Source organism: Balaenoptera physalus, assembly GCF_965194825.1.
Source record: "Balaenoptera physalus genome assembly, chromosome: 7".
In the NCBI taxonomy this organism is placed as follows: domain Eukaryota; kingdom Metazoa; phylum Chordata; class Mammalia; order Artiodactyla; family Balaenopteridae; genus Balaenoptera; species Balaenoptera physalus.
This window is the reverse complement of record NC_138886.1, coordinates 1,895,610-1,915,732: the sequence shown is the minus strand read 5'-3', so window position 1 is coordinate 1,915,732 and position 20,123 is coordinate 1,895,610. Positions and strand designations below refer to the sequence as shown.

General features: G+C 58.6%; 1 protein-coding gene across 1 annotated transcript; it reads left to right on the top strand.

Moving 5' to 3' along the window:
- Positions 1-1,096: 1,096 nt before the first annotated feature.
- LOC309664331 (epididymal-specific lipocalin-9-like) lies at positions 1,097-5,918 on the top strand (the record flags this gene model as incomplete). The annotated part of the gene is made up of 7 exons (XM_082469511.1): positions 1,097-1,271; positions 1,828-1,963; positions 2,208-2,281; positions 2,612-2,722; positions 2,979-3,080; positions 3,231-3,278; positions 3,499-5,918. 6 exons carry the CDS (start codon positions 1,097-1,099, stop codon positions 3,254-3,256), a joined length of 624 nt encoding a protein of 207 aa, XP_082325637.1. The 3' UTR covers positions 3,257-3,278; positions 3,499-5,918.
- Between the last annotated feature and the right edge of the window lie 14,205 nt (positions 5,919-20,123).

The window sequence follows — 20,123 nt, the reverse complement described above, 5'->3', positions numbered from 1 at the left end:
TCGGCCCATCCAAGGGCACAGGGAAGGCCAGTGGTGGGGTCAGGAAGTGGGGGAGGAGGGGGCCGTTGGTCATTTTCTGTTTGTCTAATGCCTGCGTCCCCCTTGGAGCACAGCCCTCCTGAGACCAGGTTCTTCACTCTAATCCCAGTGCCTGGACATAGTAGGTGCCCAATAAAAAAATATTCAATCAATACATAAACTGCGTCTGGTATTTAAAATAGGATTTAGTGGGACTTCCCTGGTGGCGCAGTGGTTAAGAATCCACCTGCCAGTGCAGGGGACATGGGTTTGATCCCTGGTCCGGGAGGATCCCACAGGCCGTGGAGCAGCTAAGCCCGCGTGCCACAACTACTGAGCCCACGTGCCTAAAGCCCGTGCTCCACAACAAGAGAAGCCACTGCAAAGAGAAGCCCGCGCACCGCAATGAAGAGTAGCCCCCGCTCGCCACAACTAGAGAAAGCCCGCGCGCAGCAACGAAGACCCAACGCAGCCAATGAATAAATAAATAAATAAAATTTTAAAAAATAAATTAAAAAGATAAAAAAGGATTTAGTGTCCGATGTCCTGGTTGGTCCAGCTCAGCCCCCACCCCACACCCCGCCCAGGAGCTCACCTTGTGCCCAGATGCAGAAGGGGAGCCGGGACTTGCCCACCTCTGCTCAGGACCCTGACCTGCACGTGTGGCTGCCCGGGCACATCAATGCTCTCAAATAGGAGCACCCAGGCCGGGCCGGGCTGGAAGGGGCAGGAGTGACCCCTCCAAGGGCAGCGTCCTCTGCTGCCCACGTCCTACAGCTCCGAGAGGCCCCAGCGTCACTCGCCTCTGCAGCCGGTGGGGCTTCAGGCCAAGACGCCTCCCTGTCCCCACTTCCCTTTGCAGCTTCAGACCCAGCCGGACCCCCACCCGGGCAGATTCCAGAGCCAGCTGTCGCTGAGGGAGGACACTGTGAGAAGCGGGGGTGGCTGCGGCGGCTTTTGGCCGTGTTCCCAGCAAGCAGCGGCCTGTGCGGAGGACACGGAAGACTGCGGCCGGAAACCACAGCGCAGGAAGGGGGATAGAGAGGGCAGGCCTCAGGGCAGGCACCCACCGGAGGGCATGGCACTGCTCCTGCTGAGCCTGGAGCTGAGCCTGGTCTCCGCCCAGGACTTCAACCTCCAGAGAATCGTGTGGAGAAACCATGACATCTCCAAGATGGGGCTGCGGTCCTGGGCCTTCCCCGGGGGCTTGGCTGCAGGGCACCTGCCCTGCCTCCACCTGGGGGCTTTGACCTGTGACAGGCTGCTGTTCCTGAGACTCTCACCCCCAGCTGCAACGGCAGCCTGGAGGGCAGAGGGGTCCCCGGGAGGGCAGAGGGGTCCTTGGGAGGCAGAGGGGTCCCTTGGGGGGCAGAGGGGTCACTGGGAGGGCAGAAGGGTCCCTTGGGAGGCAGAGGCATTCCTTGGGGGGCAGAGGGGTCCCTTGCATGGGCAGAGGGGTTCCTTGGGGGGCAGAGGGGTCCCTTGGGGGGGCAGAGGGGTTCCTTGCATGGGCAGAGGGGTCCCTTGAGGGGCAGAGGGGTCCCTTGCATGGGCAGAGGGGTTCCTTGGGGGGCAGAGGGGTCCCTTGGGGGGGCAGAGGGGTCCCTGGGAGGGCCAAGGCGTCCCTTGAGGGGCAGAGGGGTCCCTTGGGGGACAGAGGGGTTCCTTGGGGGGGCAGAGGGGTCCCTGGGAGGGCAGACGGGTCCCTGGTTGGGAGCCATACGCCCAGGGTCTGGCCCGAGGAGGGAGGCACCAAGAAGTCCAGGATGCCCCATGGGCTCCCACACCCACCGCAGCCTCTGTCTCCAGGTTTGGTGACCTGGTGTTCTATTTCCATGGCTGCAGACGACATGAGGTGGATAGAAGACGACGGGGATCTGAGGGTCTTCATGCAGAGTATCGAAAGCTTAGAAAATGGTGGCCTGAAGTTCAGCTTCCACTTCCTGTGAGTGTGCCCACATTCTCTGGAACTGGGGAGGACAGATGCCCCCACCCACCCGTGTGGGTCAGCTTCTGGCCATCTGGGGGTGCTGCATGCGGGGCTGGGGGCACCGGGTGGGGGGCAGCAGAGTGCTGAGGCCGGGGTAGGGGTGCAGAGGGCATGGGGACGAGGCTGGAGGGGTGGAAGGAGCTGGTCACACCACTTTCGGGTGGAGTCCCGCTGCGGGCATCACCCCGCTGGTTTCCAGGTTGCATACCGAGGGCGTGGATGTGGCCATGGTCTGTGATAAAATGGACAAGAGCAGAGAATACACCATCACCTGTACGTGAACGTGGGTTCTGCCTTGTCTGACGGCCCCACTCCTAGTGAGCTCTGATTTAGGGGATTTTGTGAGACCTCTTGACTGCTGACCCTGTAGTGAGAGGAGTGGGCCTGGCCTGTAAGGGCATGGGCTCCCCCCCACTCCCCCCCCAGGCCCCTGGGGAGGCGGGAGAGCCAGCCCAGGGCTCGGGGAGGCGAGCCTGGGTGGGCCCTCGGGGGCGGCGGGGGTCTCCACCCGCCCCTCCACCCACAAGGGTCCGTGCCCGTGGCCTCCGGGGGATGCGGGCACTGGCAGGGGCCTGGGCAAGGCTGAGCAGAGCTTCCACGCAGACTTGGGGGAGAACCGGCTGCAGGTCTTAGAGGCCTACTACCTGTGGTACATGACCTTCCGCCTGCAGAACTTCAGGAACAGGACGGAGACGCAAGTGCTGGTGCTCTATGGTACAGCCGCCGTCTGCAGGACAGGGCAGGGCCGGGCCCTGGGGCCCCTACTCTGAACACAGCCCCGTCCCAGGGGGTCTCGACATGCCCCGAGGTCCCCACGGCCAGGCTGCCCACAGCCCATCGTGTCTCGGGGCGGGTGTGGACCGGGCCCAGGTGCCTCCGCCGCCCCACCGGGCACCCGCCACGCTGTCCCCTCCCCCCATGGTCCCAAATGGCCGGTGAGGGATCCTGACCCCTGCTGTTCTGTCCTCAGGACGGTTCCCAGAGCTGAAACCCAGCTTCCTGGACAGATTTGAAAAAATCTGCAAATCACACGGACTCGGCCCAGAAAATATCGTCAACCTCAGCAACAACGGTAGGCCTCACTGCCTTCCAGCCAGCAGCCTGGGCAAGCGAGAAGCTCCAGGGGGCGTCCCCTCAGCCCGGCCTCGGCGGGAGTCCAGGGCCTGGGGGGGAGGCGGGGACCCCCGCGAGACCCCATCTGAGAGGCCGGCTGTCTCCCCAGATCCTTGTAGAAAGCACAGGAGGTAGAGGAGCCCACCCAGGCCTTCCGGTGCGTGAGCGCGGCTGGGGGGTGGTCGGGCGGCCAGGGTGGCAGAGGAAGCCCGATGGAGGGGGGAGGCTGCTTCTCCAAGCCTATCCCTCACCCTGCCCGCGGGGTTCTCCGTGGTGGGGCCTCAGCAAACATGCCCTGTATCCCTGTCCTGAGGCGGCCGTAACACTGGTCCCCAAACAGGGGCTCCAGACAACAGAAGTTTATTCTCTTGTTGCAGTTCTGGAGCCTAGAAGTCTGAAATCCAGGTGTGGGCAGGGCTGAGCTCCCTCTGGAGGCTGCGCGGGGGGGGGGTCCTTCCTGCTGCGTCCAGCTCCTCGGGCTTGTGGCCACATCACCCCAGTCTCAGCTCCGTGGTCACACGGCTTCTCCTCTGTGGCCGTGTCTCTCGTCTTCTGTCTCTTGTGAGGACACCTGCCGTTGGTGGAGGGCCCACCGGGTTTATCCAGGATGACCTCGTCTCAGTAGCCTCACCCTAATCCCATCTGCAAAGGATCTTTTTCCAGATAAGGTCCTGTTCACCGGTTCCAGACGCTGAGATCTGAACGTGGACGTATTTGGGGATGGAGGGGTCGGGCACCATCCACCCCACACAGGCTCCTTCTCCAGCTGGCCTCCCTCCTCAGGAACCAGCCCCCCCCCAAATAAGACCACCTCTCCTTCCCCAGGGACTGCCCCTCCAGAGCACCTCATCTGAGAAGCGGGGGCCCTCGGGCACCTCTGATGAGCATCTGTGAGGTTTGGGGGGCGGGTCCTAAGGTAGCCAACCAGGTCCTGCCTCTCCCCGCTCCCCGCTCAGCCGTCCCTCGGAGACACGTGACCCCTGCCCTCACCCCACGTCTTGGTGAATACATGGGGGGTCCCAACAGCCCACGGTTATTTCGTGGGTTAAAAGTGATCGTCCACTGGGCATCCACCCACGAGACGTGAAAACGGGTCCACACAAAAGCCTCTGCACACTCTGTGCGTCCTGCCCCAGCTGCGACAGCCCGTGCCCCCCAGCAGGCGAGCGGCTGAACAAAGTGTGGTCCAGCCACGCAGCGGACACAGCTCCACGGGAAAGGGGCAGGACGATGGGTCTCAAGGCTGCCCTGTGGGATTCTGTTCACACAGCAATCTCCAGGTGGCAAAACTGCAGCGATTTCAGGGGCTAGGGGCGGGAGGGGCCGGAGGAGAAGGGTGTTCTCGTGGGGATGGAAGGTTCTGTATCTGGGCTGCGGCGGACGCGGGAGCCCGGCACGAAATGCACACTCACACCCGCAGCGCCCGTGTCGAGAGATCTGCACGAGCGCGGGTGGTACCAACGCCAGCGTCCAGGTGGGGTGCTGCCCCACAGCCGCGCAGGAGGCCAGCAGGGGGGAGAGTGGACGAAGGGACCCGGGAGCTGTCTGTATTCGTTCTCACACCTGCATGTGAGTCCTCAGTTCTCTCAAAAAAAAGGTTAAAAAGAGAGAGAATGGGGCTTCCCTGGTGGCGCAGTGGTTAGGAATCCGCCTGCTAATGCAGGGGACACGGGTTCAAGCGCTGGTTCAGGAAGATCCCACATGCTGCAGAGCAGCTAGGCCCGTGCGCCACAACTACTGAGCCTGCGCTCTAGAGCCCGCGCACCTAGAGCCGGTGCTCCAAGACGACAGAGGCCACCACAATGAGAGGCCCGCGCACGGCAATGAAGAGTAGCCCCTGCTCACTGCAACTAAAAAGAAAGCCCACGCACAGCAACGAAGACCCAACGCAGCCAAAAATAAATAAATTAAAAAAAAAAAAAGAAATGTATTTCCAATAAAATTTAAAAAAAAAAAAGAGAGAGAGAGAGTTTGTCCTTCCTTCCGAGTCAACCGGGAAAATGTTACCAGGCTCCTCCCCTGACCCACTGGACGGGGCAGCTCCACCACCCCGGTGCCCCTGCCTCCCAGACCCTCCGCTCCCCTCCCAGGGTTACCCCGCCTCCCCGCTCCCTGTCTGAACAAGAGCCAAACTACCCACACACGCTCCGTAAACGCCTACCCGCCTGCAGTGCAGCTCGAGTGGGAGCCACCGGGCCGGGCGAGGGGGCGCCCCAGGCTGAGGAGCGGCTGGCGCCACCCCTCCCTCCGCAGGCGAGCACCGCCGGAGACCCTCCCCACGGCCGGCTGCGCCCGAAACCCCCAGGATGGGGGCAAAGGCTGACGGCCACGGCTGGGGGCAGCAGGAGAGGACCGAGGGCCGGCCCCAAACCCCAAGGACGCTTCCCTCAGGGACCAGCCCCGCCCAGCACCAGTGTCTGCTCATAATCGCTGAGTCGGGCTGCACGAGAACCAGGGCTCCAGGCTGTGGGGACGGAGAGTTTTGTGTCCCTTCCAAAGGAGCCAGATGCTGGGACAAAGAGGCTCCATCCGGATGGGCAGGGGGCCAGGGGCACCCTGCACTCTCATGGCCAGGCTGGCCTCCAGCTCCCTGTCCGGAAGCTCGGTCCAGCCTGCTGGGCCATGGCCGGGGCCTGCTGGTGCGGAAGGCTGGCGTCTGGGGAGAACAGGGGCCGCCCAGATTGTTGCTTGGGAGGTGCTGACGACCCTGGGCCACAGGGAAGCACCACCCACCCCAGGGGGAGCCTTAGAGGCGAGCTGAGCCCAGAGCAGAGAGTCTCCAGGGCCCTGGCCATCCGAGCCAGGCTCTGGAGCTCAGCGCGGGGCTGGGGCTGGGGCTGGCCGGCGGGCTACTGCCCGACCCAAACCCAGAGACCCCCAGATGGACAAGGTAACAGGTGCAGCAGGCAGGGAAGCTGGGCCCCACCGTCCAGGGGTCAGAGCCCCTGGGCCTGTATCCAGAGAAAACTCTAACTCGAAAAGATACATGCACCCCAATGCTCACTGCAGCACTATCTACAATAGCCAAGACATGGAAGCAACCCAAGTGTCCATCGACAGATGAGTGGGTAAAGAAGATGTGGTACAGATATACAATGGAATATTACTCAGCCATAAAAGAATGAAATAACGCCATTTGCAGCAACATGGATGGACCTGGAAATTATCATACTAAGTGAAGTAAGTCAGACAGAGGAAGACAAAAATTATACATGATATCACTTCTATATGGAATCTAAAGAAATAATACAAATGAACTTATTTATAAAATAGAAATAGACTCACAGACATAGAAAACAAACTTATGGTTACCAAAGGGGATAGTGGGGGGATTAAATCGGGAATTTGGGATTCACAGATACACGCTACTATATGTAAAATAGATAAACAACAAGGACCTACTGTATAACACAGAGGACTATACTCAATACCTTGTAATAACCTATAATGGAAAAATAATCTGAAGAAGAATATATATATATATATATATGTGTGTGTGTATATATATATATGTGTATATATATATATATAAAACTGAATCACGTTGCCGTACACCTGAAACATTGTAAATCAACTATACTTCAACTTACAAAAAACTAAGTAAGCTGGCTCGAGGACAGTAGGTAGAAAACACATGCACTCGCCCCAGAATGCCAGTGGGGTCTTAAGCAGGAACATTCTCAGCGTCTATATTCATTCCACTTGCTATGATTACAAAAGATTTTGTTTTCAGGAGAAAAGAACGTCGGTAACCCCGATAACTGCACACCCCGCCCCACGCGGCCCCTGTCACATCAGTGATCTTTACACCCAGACGCCCACCCGAAGGTGCCTATCGCCAAGGCGGCGGGGGCCCAAGCCAAGCACCCAGGGCCATCGCTGGGGACTCCAGCGGCAGTTTTGCAGGCTGGGGCCAGCAGGGGCAGGGGCGTCGACGTCCTCAGTCTCCTGGACCTGTGAGCGGGGGTCCCCAGGACCCACCCCGCAGAGCAGTGTGACTCACCACTGGATGGGCCTCTGCCTGTCCAGCGTGGGTGTGGGGAGCCCCGGGGCGGGGGCAGCTCTGGAGTCCAGCTAAACGGGGAGGGTCAGAGCGCAGGGCCGGCCGGGGGAGGACCGGAAGGAAGGGCGGCCGCCCCCGCCGCACCCAGCCGGGCAAGAGGCGTCCATGCACGCGGCCGTCCTCTTTCACCCCGGATCCCCCGAGATTTCCTCTCCAGAAGGTAGCGTCCTTTCTTGGCCTCAGCTGGCAGAGGGCAGGAGGAGGGCTCCCCCTGTGGGTTTTGTCCAGACACGACCCGGGCCCAGCAGAGTCTCCGGGCAGAGCGGCAGCAGGACACAGAGGGCCGGGCCCCACTTGGGTGGGACCGAGGGGAGAGGAGGTACCCGTGTGCCCTTCCCCTCCAGGCACAAAGCCCTGGGTGTGGAGGTAGAGAGACCAGAAAATAGAGGCCAGTGGTCCCAGTGCGCACGGGCTGACCTCCTGCTGCCATGTCTGAGCTTGGGACGCCTCCCGGCAGGGCCCGCTGCTAGAAAGGGGGCGGAGGAGAAGGGCCTGGCCGCCAACCCCACAGGCAAACATGCGTGCAGCCAGGAGAGGCAGGTCCAGAAGCAAGGGGCACCGGGGAAGGGGGACGAGACCCCAACCCCGCAGAGCTCAGCAAGGCAGCAGCCAGGTTCTGTCCAGCGATTCAGGTGGGCGGCATGGGGAGCTCGTGCGGGGGGTGGGAGGGGACTGGGCAAGGTCAGCTCACCCAAAGGTCCCCATCCTGAATCAGCCAGTGTCACCCCCAGGCCTGGCACCGTCCCTGCATGAAGCCGGCAGACCCTCCTCTGGGGAAGGCCAGCTGCACCTCCACCCGGGCACGTCGGCACTGTGTGCCCACCTGGTGTCCGCTTTCAAAGCCCTCCTGAAGCTCAGATTTTTCAATCATTCCCAAGAAACGTGCCTGGAATCACATCCCCACCCCCAACCCCTCCCCACAGTGAGCTGGGGGCATGGAAAGGCCAGGGCCCCTCAGGGTATTTGGGGCTCCTGCAGCCACCAAACTTGGTGCGGCCGCGGGACCAGGGCAGCGTGGACATGACGTGGTGCATGCGGAGGATGGGCCGAAGGGCCCAGCAGACCTGCTAAACTCATGGCCGGGTCGTCCCTGGAGGTCAGAGGAAACCCACTGACATGGCTGCAGCCAGAGACCATAGAGGACAGCAGGTCCCGCACGTCTGACCTGAAACTGTCCACAGAGGGGCTCTGGGGTGCCTGCCCACCCAGCTCCCCAACCCAAGGAGCTGTTCCCAGTCCCAGGAACTCGAATCTCTGCCACCTCCCAGCTCTGCCCCTCACCGGGAGGACATAGAGGACCAGGTTGCCGGACACCAGTTAGAGCTGTAAGGAGGACCCAGGGGACTTCCCTGGTGGTCCAGTGGGTGAGACTCTGTGCTCCCAATGCAGGGGGCCCGGGTTTGATCCCTGGTCGGGGTACTAGATCCCACATGCATGCCACAACTAAGAAGCCCACATGCCGCTACTAAAAAGATCCCGCATGCCACAACCAAGACTCGGTGCAGCCAAATAAATCAATCAATAAATAAATAGTTTGTTTCTGTTTTCTTTTTTTAAAAAAAGGAGGGTCCAACTTGATTGTAGTTACAGTACAACTAGATCCTCCCCTCGTCCCCTCCTCTCGCAATTCTTAGAAGGGGGGGGGGGTCTCTGTACTTCTGTGTGTGTCCATCCACGAGCACTGGCGCCTTTGGCCTACTTTTCCACTGGCCCGGAGGCTGGGTGTATGCATCTCACCCCAAGTGGCTCTGCCCTCCACGCCCCAGGTGCCACCTCCCCACAACCAGGTGCGTCTCAGACCTGATCTCCTGGGCGAGAAAGTAGCTCATGTTTCGTTGGCCCCGACTCCCAGCAGGTGGAAACACGGAAACTTCAACCCCTTTACCTGCCCTCACCAGTGATGTTTGTGCGCTGGGGCTGCCTGCACCCTCCTCCCCTCCGGCACCTGCAGGATGCTGGAGCAGACTGCCGCCTACCAGCTGTGTGATCTTGGCCACGGTTCTGGGCCTCTCTGTGCCTCAGTTTCCACACCCGCAATTGCGGATAATAAGAGCACCTACGCCGAAAGGTTGTCATGGCAGGGATTAAGTCAGTGGATACGTGTGGAGCGCCTGGAACACCGCCGGCAGACCACGTGACACCAGCACTGCCTTGGCGTGATTCCTGCTGCTGAGACAGTTGAGCGGGAGCCGTGAGTTACAAGGGTGGGTCTGGGCCTGCTTGGTCATCACTGTATTCTCAGCACCCAGCAAAGAGTCTGACACGCAAATGCCCCAATTAAATGATCAGTCTCGGTGTCTGTGCTCCGAGCCAGGAGCCAGGGCGGTGGCCTTTCCTCCCTCGCGGTCAGTGGGTGGTCAGGGGCTGGATGCTCTGAGGCCGCGTCCTGAGATCTGGCCCTCCGTGCTGCTCTTAAAGACGGGCATTTCAAAGCCAGTGTCCGGTCAGCAGCAGGGCCGGGTTTGGCCCATGAGGCGGAGGGGACCTTGGCCATGCCCGGGGAAAAGGTTGCCCTCTTGGAGGCAAGGAAGGCCCCGCCAGCCGACCTCATGGGACCCACAGCCCCGGAGCCCCAGGCCCACCCGTCGCCTCTGTGTTGCTTTCTCCCTGAGCTTGAGCTGCAACCCCCAAACTCAGCCTCGTAAGAGGTGCCAGGCTCAGAGTTCCAGAATGAACGGGGCATGGAGGGAGCCGGGCATCTGGGGCTCCAGGCCACGGCAAGGGCCCTGGAGTAGTGACCCTGCACACTAGCATTGAGGGCAAGGACCGTGACACGGGGAGGCATTAGCCCTGGCCTGTCCACCCTACCCACGGACCCAGTCCCCAGGGCCACGGACGGCCTCCTCACCGTGTCCCCAGCACCCAGCCCACCGGGGGCCCTGGAAGGTGATGCACGGGGGTTGGTGAATGGGGGTGGGTGGCCCATCTGGGCGCAGACGCTGGCTGAGGCAGGTGGCTCACGCACTGCAGCACTGCCCCCCGGAGGGCTAGTGAGGTGGACAGACCTCTGAGGGTCACCACGCAGCGTTACAGGGCCAGAGACAGGTGGGGGTGCAGCTAGAGCTGGGACTGGAGGGAAAGACAGACAGACGTGGGGACAGTGCAGGGAAGGTCCCCTAGGATGGGGAGCCCACCGACGGCATGTGGGGGGGAGGAGAGAGTGGGGTTTAGAGCTCGGGCCCCTGGGATGGGATTGCCAGATTCAGCAAATAAAAATACAGATGCCCGCAATATAGGCCATGCTTGTACTAAAATATTATTCATCATCTGACAGTGGGGCTTAAGCTGGCGCCCGGCATGCTCTCTGGCAGCCCAGCCTGCGGAGACCAGGGTAAGGGCGCTGGGGAGGGAGGGGGGCGGCCAGGCTGCTTCCTGTGCCCACCTCCCCATTCCCATCCCACTGTCTGCCTGTCCGGATGCAGGCTCCGGCCAAGGACACACACGTGACCCAGGAGCTGCCGTGGGGGGACCGGCCAGGGACCCCTCACTCGGAGCCTTTAATTCCAACTGCGGAGGAGGAAACGGAGCTTGGCTCCTGTGAGTGGCCTCTGCAAACTGAATGCTCTGCAGGTGGGGGACTCAGGCCAAGCGCGACCCCACCCATGCCCTCTGTCCTCAGAGGGACTTCGGCCGCTTTCTGCCCCAGGCAGCCAGGCTCCCTGAGGTGCCGGCATTTTCCAAAGTCAGTGTTTTTGCAGCCTCTTTTTGCGCACGTCACCAAGCCTGCGATGGACGGACGCCACCTGGCCTTGCTGGGATAATGTCAGAAAAACACTTGGGGGAGGGGCCTCGGAGGACTGGTCCCCGGCCACACTGCTCGGACCCCCTTGGCCTGAAATGAGGCTGGGGGTCCCCCGAGTGTGCCTGGATGGTGCAGGGAGCCCTGACCGCTTCTAAGTGGCACAAACACCCCTCTCTGAGATGGGCCATACCAGGTGTTCCCCCACCCCCATGGCTATCCCCAAACAGACTGAACTTAGGGGCACCAGACCTGGCAGGGGCAGGGCGGTGGGCAGGCTTGGGGGCTCACGGCCCAGCAGCAGATTCCCCGAGCTCCAGGAGTCCGAGGGTCGGGGGGACCCAGTGGGGGGAAAGGCTCGCCCAGGGGCTCACCTCGTGGCCGGAGGTCCAGGGCCAGGGCCTGGCTCTGGCTCAAGCCGCCTGGAAGTGACTTGTCCACTTACACGGTCCTCGGCTGTGCCCAGATCACTCTCACACGTACACTGCCCCATCCCGTTCTTCCTCTCGAAGGCCTTGTGAGACGATGTTTTACTCCAGTTCCTTTCCAGGGTGCCCTGACACTCCGCGCGGCTTGCCCGGGACCTCCCCGCCAGGAAGTGGCAGCCCTGGACCCCTCACTCCACCCGAGTCTCAGGTGCTTCCATGCAAAAAGCCCAGGAGTCATCATGCATCACCTCCTCTCCACGTTCAGCCCCACAGGGACCCTGCACATCTCATGGCTTCAAGCACAGGGCCAGGCAGTGGCTCTGGAACCTACTCTGTGGTGCAGCCGCCGTCCCCAGAGCGCCCAGCACCGCCAGCTCTGCACGTCCACTGACGTCCACTCCTGCGTCTAGAGCGGACCCGGCTTCACCCGCCCTCTTGCATCTTCCCAGTCACTCGGGCAGACTTTTTTTTTTTTTTTTAGTTATTGGCTGCGTTGGGTCTTCGTTGCTTCACGCGGGCTTTCTCTAGTTGGGTCAAGCCGGGGCTACTCTTCATTGTGGTGCACGGGCTTCTCATTGCGGTGGCTTCTCTTGTTGCAGAGCACGGGCTCTAGGCACGCGGGCTTCAGTAGTCGTGGCATGTGGGCTTCAGTAGTTGTGGCATGTGGGCTTCAGTAATTGTGGCACGCGGGCTCAGTAGTTGTGGCTCGCAGGCTGTAGAGCGCAGGCTTAGTAGTTGTGGCGCACGGGCTCAGTTGCTCCGCGGCATGTGAGGTCTTCCCGGACCAGGGCTCAAACCCGTGTCCCCTGCATTGGCAGGCGGATTCTTAACCACTGCGCCACCAGGGAAGCCCCCAGAGACATTTCCTAGCTTACAAATGCGGGAGGAAAAGAGGGTGGAGGCCAGCGCCACGCACACGCTTAAGTCCTCAGGCCCCTCTCTCCCATATCCTCATCCGACCCCTCAGCACATCCTCGACTCTCTTTTCAAAACAGAATCCGACCCCCTTCACCCGCCCCACCGCTGCCCCCTGGTCCAAGCCGCCACCTCCTCCCACCTGGATTACCACAGCAGCCTCGTACCAGGTCACGCTGCTCCTGCCCTGCCCGACGACCATCTGTGTCATCCTGACCCATCAGACACACGAGTCCAGGCCCTGCTGCCAGGAACACGGTAGCTGCCATCAGACCATCCCCACCACTCACACAGAGTAACTGACAAGTCTGCAGAAAATATAAAAACAACTCTCCAAAGGTACTGGAGAGTGACCAACAGACAGCAGAAACTGGAGAGAAGTTGGCCTTGGGGATAGAAAATAGCGCTGGCTGACTTTCCCCTTTTTGTTAAGCAGCTTTCTGTCTGAGCATGGGCCCTGTTTGGCTCAGGCTGGGTGGCTACACTCGACAGGAACTCTGGGTCTTCCTGGCCTAAAGAACCAGCTGGGGAGGAAAGGGGACCCCAGGAGGGAGAGTGCCATGGAGGGCAGGCCCTGAGTCCCTGCAGCTCCTGGTTCCCCGTGGGAGGATAGACCTGCAGCCCAGCCAGGCCCGAAAGGATGGACAGACACTTCTGACCCACCACACGGAGGGAACAGAGCCAGACAAGAAACTGACTGCCAAGGACTCTTGGGAGTAGCAAAACAGAATTGAGAATCTAAACCGCACCCTTCATGGTATCCAGATACGACACCAAACCAGCGAACACGTAATGAAAGGAAACACAACCCAGACGCAGGCTACTGCCCTGGTGAGCCAGAATTGGAGTCACCAGACAGATTCCTAAGTATGTATGTTCAGGAATAGGATCGAAAAGTATGCTCAAAGAGAACAAAAACATGGGACACCTCAGAGATATAAAAACTATAAAAAGAAATAAAGAGAAATCCCAGAATTCAAATATATATATATATACATTTCTAGGGCTTCCCTGGTGGCGCAGTGGTTGAGAATCTGCCTGCCAATGCAGGGGACACGGGTTCGAGCCCTGGTCCGGGAAGATCCCACATGCCGCGGAGCAACTAGGCCCGTGCGCCACAACTACTGAGCCTGAGCGTCTGAAGCCTGTGCTCCGCAACGGGAGAGGCCGCGATAGTGAGAGGCCCGCGCACCGCGATTAAGAGTGGCCCCCACTTGCCGCAACTAGAGCAAGCCCTCGCACAGAAACGAATACCCAACACAGCCAAAAATAAATCATAAATACATAAATAAAATTTAAAAAAAAAAGAAAAAGATTAAAAAAAAAAAAAAAAAAGACAAATCCTGTAGGATCCACTTATATGAGGTCCCTAGAGGAGTCAAATCCATGGAGACAGAAATTAGATGCTGGGGTTCAGGGGCTGGCGGAGGGGGAGGGGAGTTAGTGTTTAGTGGGGACAGAGTTTGGGAAGATGAGAAAGTTCTGGAGACGGATGTGGTGATGGTTGCACAACAATGTGAGTGTGCTTGATGCCCCTGAGCTGTGCACTTAAAAGTGGTTAAGATGGTAAATGTTATGTTAGGTATGTTGTAGCACAATAAAAAATTAATTAATTTAAACATAATATGGATGAATCTCACAAACACAATATTTCCTGCATAATAAGCTAGACACAAAAGAATATGCCCTGTGATACTGTTTTTGTGAATTTCAAATACAGCTAAAATGAAAGTATGAGACCCCATCACATACGAGAGCCGTTTCAACGGCTGCACCGGAGGAACCCCAGGAGCCGTCTGCATCTTGGTGGCAGGCGTCCCTACGGAAAAGCCAGGTCTTCATTTCCTGGTCTAACGTTCACCGCGTCAGTGACTTTGCCGCCTGCAGGCTGGCACACCATCAGCGGACAGAGCGACATCAGGGGTCCATCAAAGACTTCTGGGAGGACAGCAGCAAGGGCAGGGTAGACCAGCCCCTCCTGAAACGACTCACTAGTGGGGAAAACTACCTGCACACACAGGACCAGCCTCACAGACGGGCGGGGGGGTGACACCGGGCAGCCTGGTGTTGGCATGTGGGGCAGGATGCGGTGCAGAACAACTGAATCTCTGCATCCCTGGAAGGTGGAGGGTTGAGGGAGCCCCAGGGACAGATCTCAGGCCACTGGGCTGTGGGGTCTGCAGGGTCACTTTTTTTTTTAAGTAAAGGCAGGTTTATTTAGAGAGCTACACGCTCCATAGATAGAGTGTGGGCCGTCTCAGAAGGCGAGAGGCTTCAGGGTCACTTGAACAACCACCTGCGGAAGGCCCACTGCCAGCCCCAAGATAGGACCGCCTCCTTCTGACCACCTGCCCAGGTGCGGCCCCGTCTCTTTCTGACCGCCTGCCCAGGTGCGGCCCCGACTCCTTCTGACCGCCTGCCCAGGTGCGGCTCCCTTGCTGCTGCGGAGCTGGCCGCGGTGTTAAACAGCTACCAGCTTCTCGTTGTTCTCAGTGTCACCCTGGCAACCGGTCTCCGTGGAGGCTGGAAGGTGGAGGAGCCAAGCTGGTCACACTGACATGAGTGCCTGCAGGTGGCTGAGGTCACCTGGGCCCCAGGACAAGGATGAAGACTTTGGTCTCCACACCTGCCACGCGGGCAGGAACACAGGTGTGCAGCCGCTGGTCCCAGGCCAGAGGCCTCAGACAGGTCTGTTCCAGGAAGCGGCCTCCACAACAACAGCTTTTGTTCCTGAAAATTAGCATCTCAGGAAACTTCTGCGAAAGTGCCAGGGTGCCTGGCGCCCTGGGCCCTGGGTGACGTGATTGCTGCGAAGCTCCTGGCTGAGGAGGGACCCCTTCTGGGTGGAGGGCTCTCACCATGGGGCCCCTGTCGAGGAGGACACCGAGGACAGACTCGGGCGATCGGGTGTGAGACCCCGGGTCTGGAAGTCGGCCGTGCCTTCCTCTGAGAAGGGAGATGCCGTGACACGGAGCCATTAGGAACTGACGTTTTGGAAGCATGTTGGCCTTGTCAGGAGACCTGCCTGAAGTGAAGATGGGGACCCCTGAGGGGTGGAGAGGAGTTAGGCCAGTGCCGCAGGTAGGGACCATGGCCGGGACCTGACCGGCCACCCTCACTCCAAGCGTGACCTTGAGTGACCCGCCAAGCCTCACCCGACATCTGTGAAAACAGGAAGGGATTCAGTCAGTGAGCCCAGCCCCGCACAGCCCCATCCCCCGTGGCCCCTCCACTGCCAGCCTATTGGCTCCTGGGCCCCTCACACTGCACCACAAACCGGAGCTGCTCCCTGAGGAGACCTGAACGGGCTCATTCCCGACACCCCACGTGTGGACCGTTGACCCAGGTCCCGGGAAAGTCTTCAAACTTTTCCAGATACCTCCATCAGGTGGCCTCTTTAAGCATCCCTCACTCACGCTGGTCCCCACGGGGGCTTTGCAATTCAACCTAAAAGTAAGACAGCATCCCACGACAGGAGGCATGCTGGGCACCCCGCGTTCTCTGGGGCATGGGGTTGGGGGTCCCCTCCTCACGCCAGACGGCTAGTGAGTGGCCTGGCACTCCCAGGGCTCCAGGCCTGTGGCCAGCGGTGGCCACTCTGTGCTTTGCAGGCTGGACCGTGGCCAGGAGCGTGGGGACCACACAGTCCCTCCTGCTGCCCATCGCCTCTCTGGGAAGGCCGGCCACCACCCCGACCCCAGCTTCAGGGTGCAGAGTGCATTCGACTCAATTCCACCAGTGTCTGTGCCGACCTGCAGGGGCGTCCCCGCGGCCCCGTCCTGAAGCCGCCGGGGATGCTCGCTGTCACGCCCTCTCCCCCCGCCCAGCACCCGTGCTGGTCCAGGTGGCTTACCTGGGCCACCCGACCCTCCCGCCCCCGCACCCCAAGGCCTCTGCCCACAACCCTGGCTGCTCCCTCCAAGACCGAGGTCTCCTGAGCTGGGCCAGGCTGGGCCGGCCCTCTCCCTGCACACAGCCCCCCTCAGCAGCCGCTTCCCAGGCGCCGTGAGACCAGCCCCTTCGGGAGGCCCCCAGCCAGCCGCTGCAGAAAGACGAATGACAAAATCCAGCAGCCCTGGGGACAAGAGTCCTGTCAAGCTGGAGTCGAGGGGCCCGGCAGAGGGCGCTCACCAACTCGAGCGGACGGTGCACCGACGTAGACACCGCTGAAACCCCCTGCAGCCGCGGAACCATGGCGCACGGACGAAATACCAAGTCTCCGGACACCCACAGCTACTCTGTTCCCAAAGCGCTTCCACTGGCCTGGGGCTCCCAGCTCAGCAAAGCCCCTCCCATCTGGGCTGGTGGAGGGTGTCCCCGACTGTCCAGCCGCCCACGCTGCCAGACCCTCAGGCCCCCAGGTCACCCTCATCCTGGGGCGGGTGGAGACTTGGAGAAAACCTCTGGGGAAACAGTCATCAAATCAACACATTAATAGCTCCACGGCCTTCTTTCTACTTATTTTGGTACGACGCACAAAAAAGTGCAGAACAGCCGTGTGCAGCTCCGAGAATCATCACCCGGCAAACCCCGTGTATCCACCGCCCAGGAGGCCCCACAGGCACAGCTGTGAGTCCCCATTCCCACGGCTCTAGAGCCACCGTGTGAAGAGCCTACAGCTCCGTCGCCTGGTCTTCTGTCGGTGACCCTGGGGCGGCCTCCAGGCCGGGCTCTGTGCACAGACCTGGGTGGGGAGGCACCCAGGAGAGCAGCAGACGCATCCAGGGGCCTTGGCGGCCCGTGCACATGGCTCTCCCGTGTCTTTGAACTGACCAGCACCCCTTCCCCAGAGCATCAGCTCATGCTGCCCCACGTCCTTATCATCACTGGTGCGATCATGTAACTGAAAGTGGGGTTGGGCTGCTCGCTGCTCTAAAGCCATTAAAGAGACAAGGTTGGTGGATAGGAAAGTTTGCTTTATTTCCAAGGCCAGCAACCGGGTGGGGGGCGGGGATCAGGGAGGGGGGAGGGCAGACTCGTGTCCAAAGGCCGACTGGCCCCCCACTGACAGTCAGGGGACAAGAGCTTTTATAGACAGAGAGAGGGCTACGTGCAGAAACAGCACAGTCAGCTCTGACACTCATCTTGAAACTGGTCCTGCGGTGCTCTCATCAGCGTCATCTGGATTGTTTTAGGTACAGTTAGTCTTCAGTTCCAGGGTCGGTTTGTTCCCATTTCCTTGAGGCCAGTTCTCAGAATTGCAGCAGCTTATGTCATGGCTACAGCCTGGTCATCAGGTAGTTCACTTCTTCCACCTGGTGGGGGTCTCAGTATCTATAAGACAGCTCACAGGATACAGCTCAGAATATTATCCATAGCCCTTGAGGAGGAACTAAAGGTCCTTGACTATGCTTAATGACTAAACTATGATTATTTGGTCTCCTTTGACTGTTTTCCTTTGCTTCTGCATTTTCTCACTTCTCTGATTAAACTTATTCTTTGGCTAAAGTTTTTCCACAGACAAAAGGCAGGCGGAGGACATGGCGGGGAAGGACCAAGGGGTCCTGCTCCGTTTCAATCAGGCATTTTACTTTTAGTCATTTAGGGCATTGGGGGTGGGGGTGGGTGAAATCTCATTAGAACTTTCATTTCTTGGATCACTAACAGGGCTAAAACACTCTCTCATGGTTTTGGTGTCTTTGTCAAATGATAACTGAGGTCTGTTGCCCATTTTCTACAGTTGTGTCTTTTTCTTGTTGATTAGCAGCTGCTCTTTATATATCGTGGACAGGAGCCCTTGGCTACATGAGTAGTTTACCTCTGCCACCCTGGGGCTGAATTTTTCACCCACTTCATTGTGTCTTGCGGGGAATGGGGCTCTAGTCTCTGACAGTGCAGCAATTGGTGGCTTCCAGCTGGACTTGGCCAAAGGGGGGCCCCCCAGGGAGCAGGATCGAGAGTCTGGGGTACTCACCCCCCACTGCCCCTCCCTTGGGCTGCACCTCAGTCACGCTCTGTCCTTCTTGGGGGCCCTGCCTACACCTGCAGCCCAAGGTCCACCACCTGCTCCCCGAGGCCCCTGAGCCCAGGGCGGTAACACCTCCCTTGTGGGTTTCACCTAACCCTTCCCACCACTTCTTCGGGAGCCCTTTCCCCAAACACTCTTTCATTACCCCTCTGGATGTGCTCACTGCTCCTGCTGGGATCTTGACCACTATCCTGCTGGAAGTGTGTCCTGCGGCTGCTGCATCAAAGGACCACAGACAGGGCTGAGACGGCAGCCTTATCCTCCTGGTGCCAGAATCCCAAGTCAAGGTGTCCGTGGGGCCGGGCTCCTTCCACAGGCTCGAGGGGAGGATGGGTCATGGCTACATCCATCCAACCTCCACCTCTGTCAGCACATGGCCGTCTTCTGGTCATTCTCCCTCTGCATGACTGTGTCCACACTTGTCATCTTGACAAGGACACGAGTCACATTGGGTGGGGCCTACCCTGTGACCTCATGTTAACCGACTAAATCTGCAAAGACCCTGCCTCTAAGCAGGGTCCCATTCTGAGGTCCCGGGTTAGAACGTCAACCTATCCCCGGGGTGGGGCACATCCAACTCTTAACACTGCTGGAATTTATCTTTGGATTTGATGTAAGGTCAAGGTCAAGGTTCATTCTTGTCCTTATGAGCATCCACACGACCCAGCACCATGTATGAAAAAGGCTGCCTTTCACCCCATTTCTCTGCAGAGCCATCTTCACCCTCAGAAGTGCCCGTACGTGGACTCGAGGGTCTGTTTCTTGCTCTTTCGGTTCATTTCTTTTTCAGCTTCACACAGATTACACGCTGGCTTCATCACTAAAGCTCATAATGAGAACAGGAGTTTGGGAAAGCAAATCCCACCAAGTTGACCTTCAGGAGAGTCCCGGCTATTTTTAACTCTCGGCATTTTCATACATCTTGGAATCAGCTGGCGAAGTCCCATGAGACATATACCCTATTGCAATTTTGATTGGGAGCCTATTGTTCTTAGGAAAAGAATTGACATTTTTATAGTATTGGGGCTTCTAATCCATGTACACGGTGTATGAAAGTATCTAGTTTATCTTAATTTCTCAATACTAGCTTATAGTTTACTGTGCAGAAGCCTTGCACCATTTTTTCATTGGATTTGTTCCTAATTGATTTTTTTTCACTGAATTGTAAGTAAAGTCTCTCTAAATTTCATTTTCTAAGTATGCAGTGCTCACGTATAGAAACAGTTCATTTTTGTGTATAGATCCTGTGGCCAATCGCCTTTCTAAACTCACTAATGAATCTGAACAAGTTACCTGCAGGTTACCTGGACATCCTCCACACATGGTCATGTCACCTAGGACCATCTCAGGTTGGTCACTTCCTTGCAAATCCTTCTGCCTTCCCTTCTTAGAAGCTTCTGATGCTTCACCAAGAGAGAGGTCAGTTGCCCCAGTATTTTGTAAATCCCTTAATCAGATGAGGAAGCTCCCTTTAATTTCTAGAGCGGTATGAGTTTTTGCCACGAATAGTTGTTGACTTTTCATCCAGTGCCTTTCCTGCAGCTAATACCATGATCAGAGGATTTTCCCTCTGCTCTATTAAGCGATAGAATCCATGGATTGATTCACAATCCCTAAACCAACCTTGCAGTTCTGGAAGGAACCCTACAGGTTGTAACGTACCTTCCTTTCCACAGATGGCTGGATTCGTTGTATGATGTTTACCTGGGCTCCTGAACCTACACTCATGGGTGGGTGTGACGTTCAATTTTTCCTTTCTCGTAATGTCCTTGCCCAGTTTTGACACCAAGGTGTGGCACTGAGATATCAAAGGAGGGACTCTACCTGGGGCACAGTCGGCTGCACAAGGCCACCGCTTCAGTGGGGGACGAGGGAGGGAGATGGGAGAC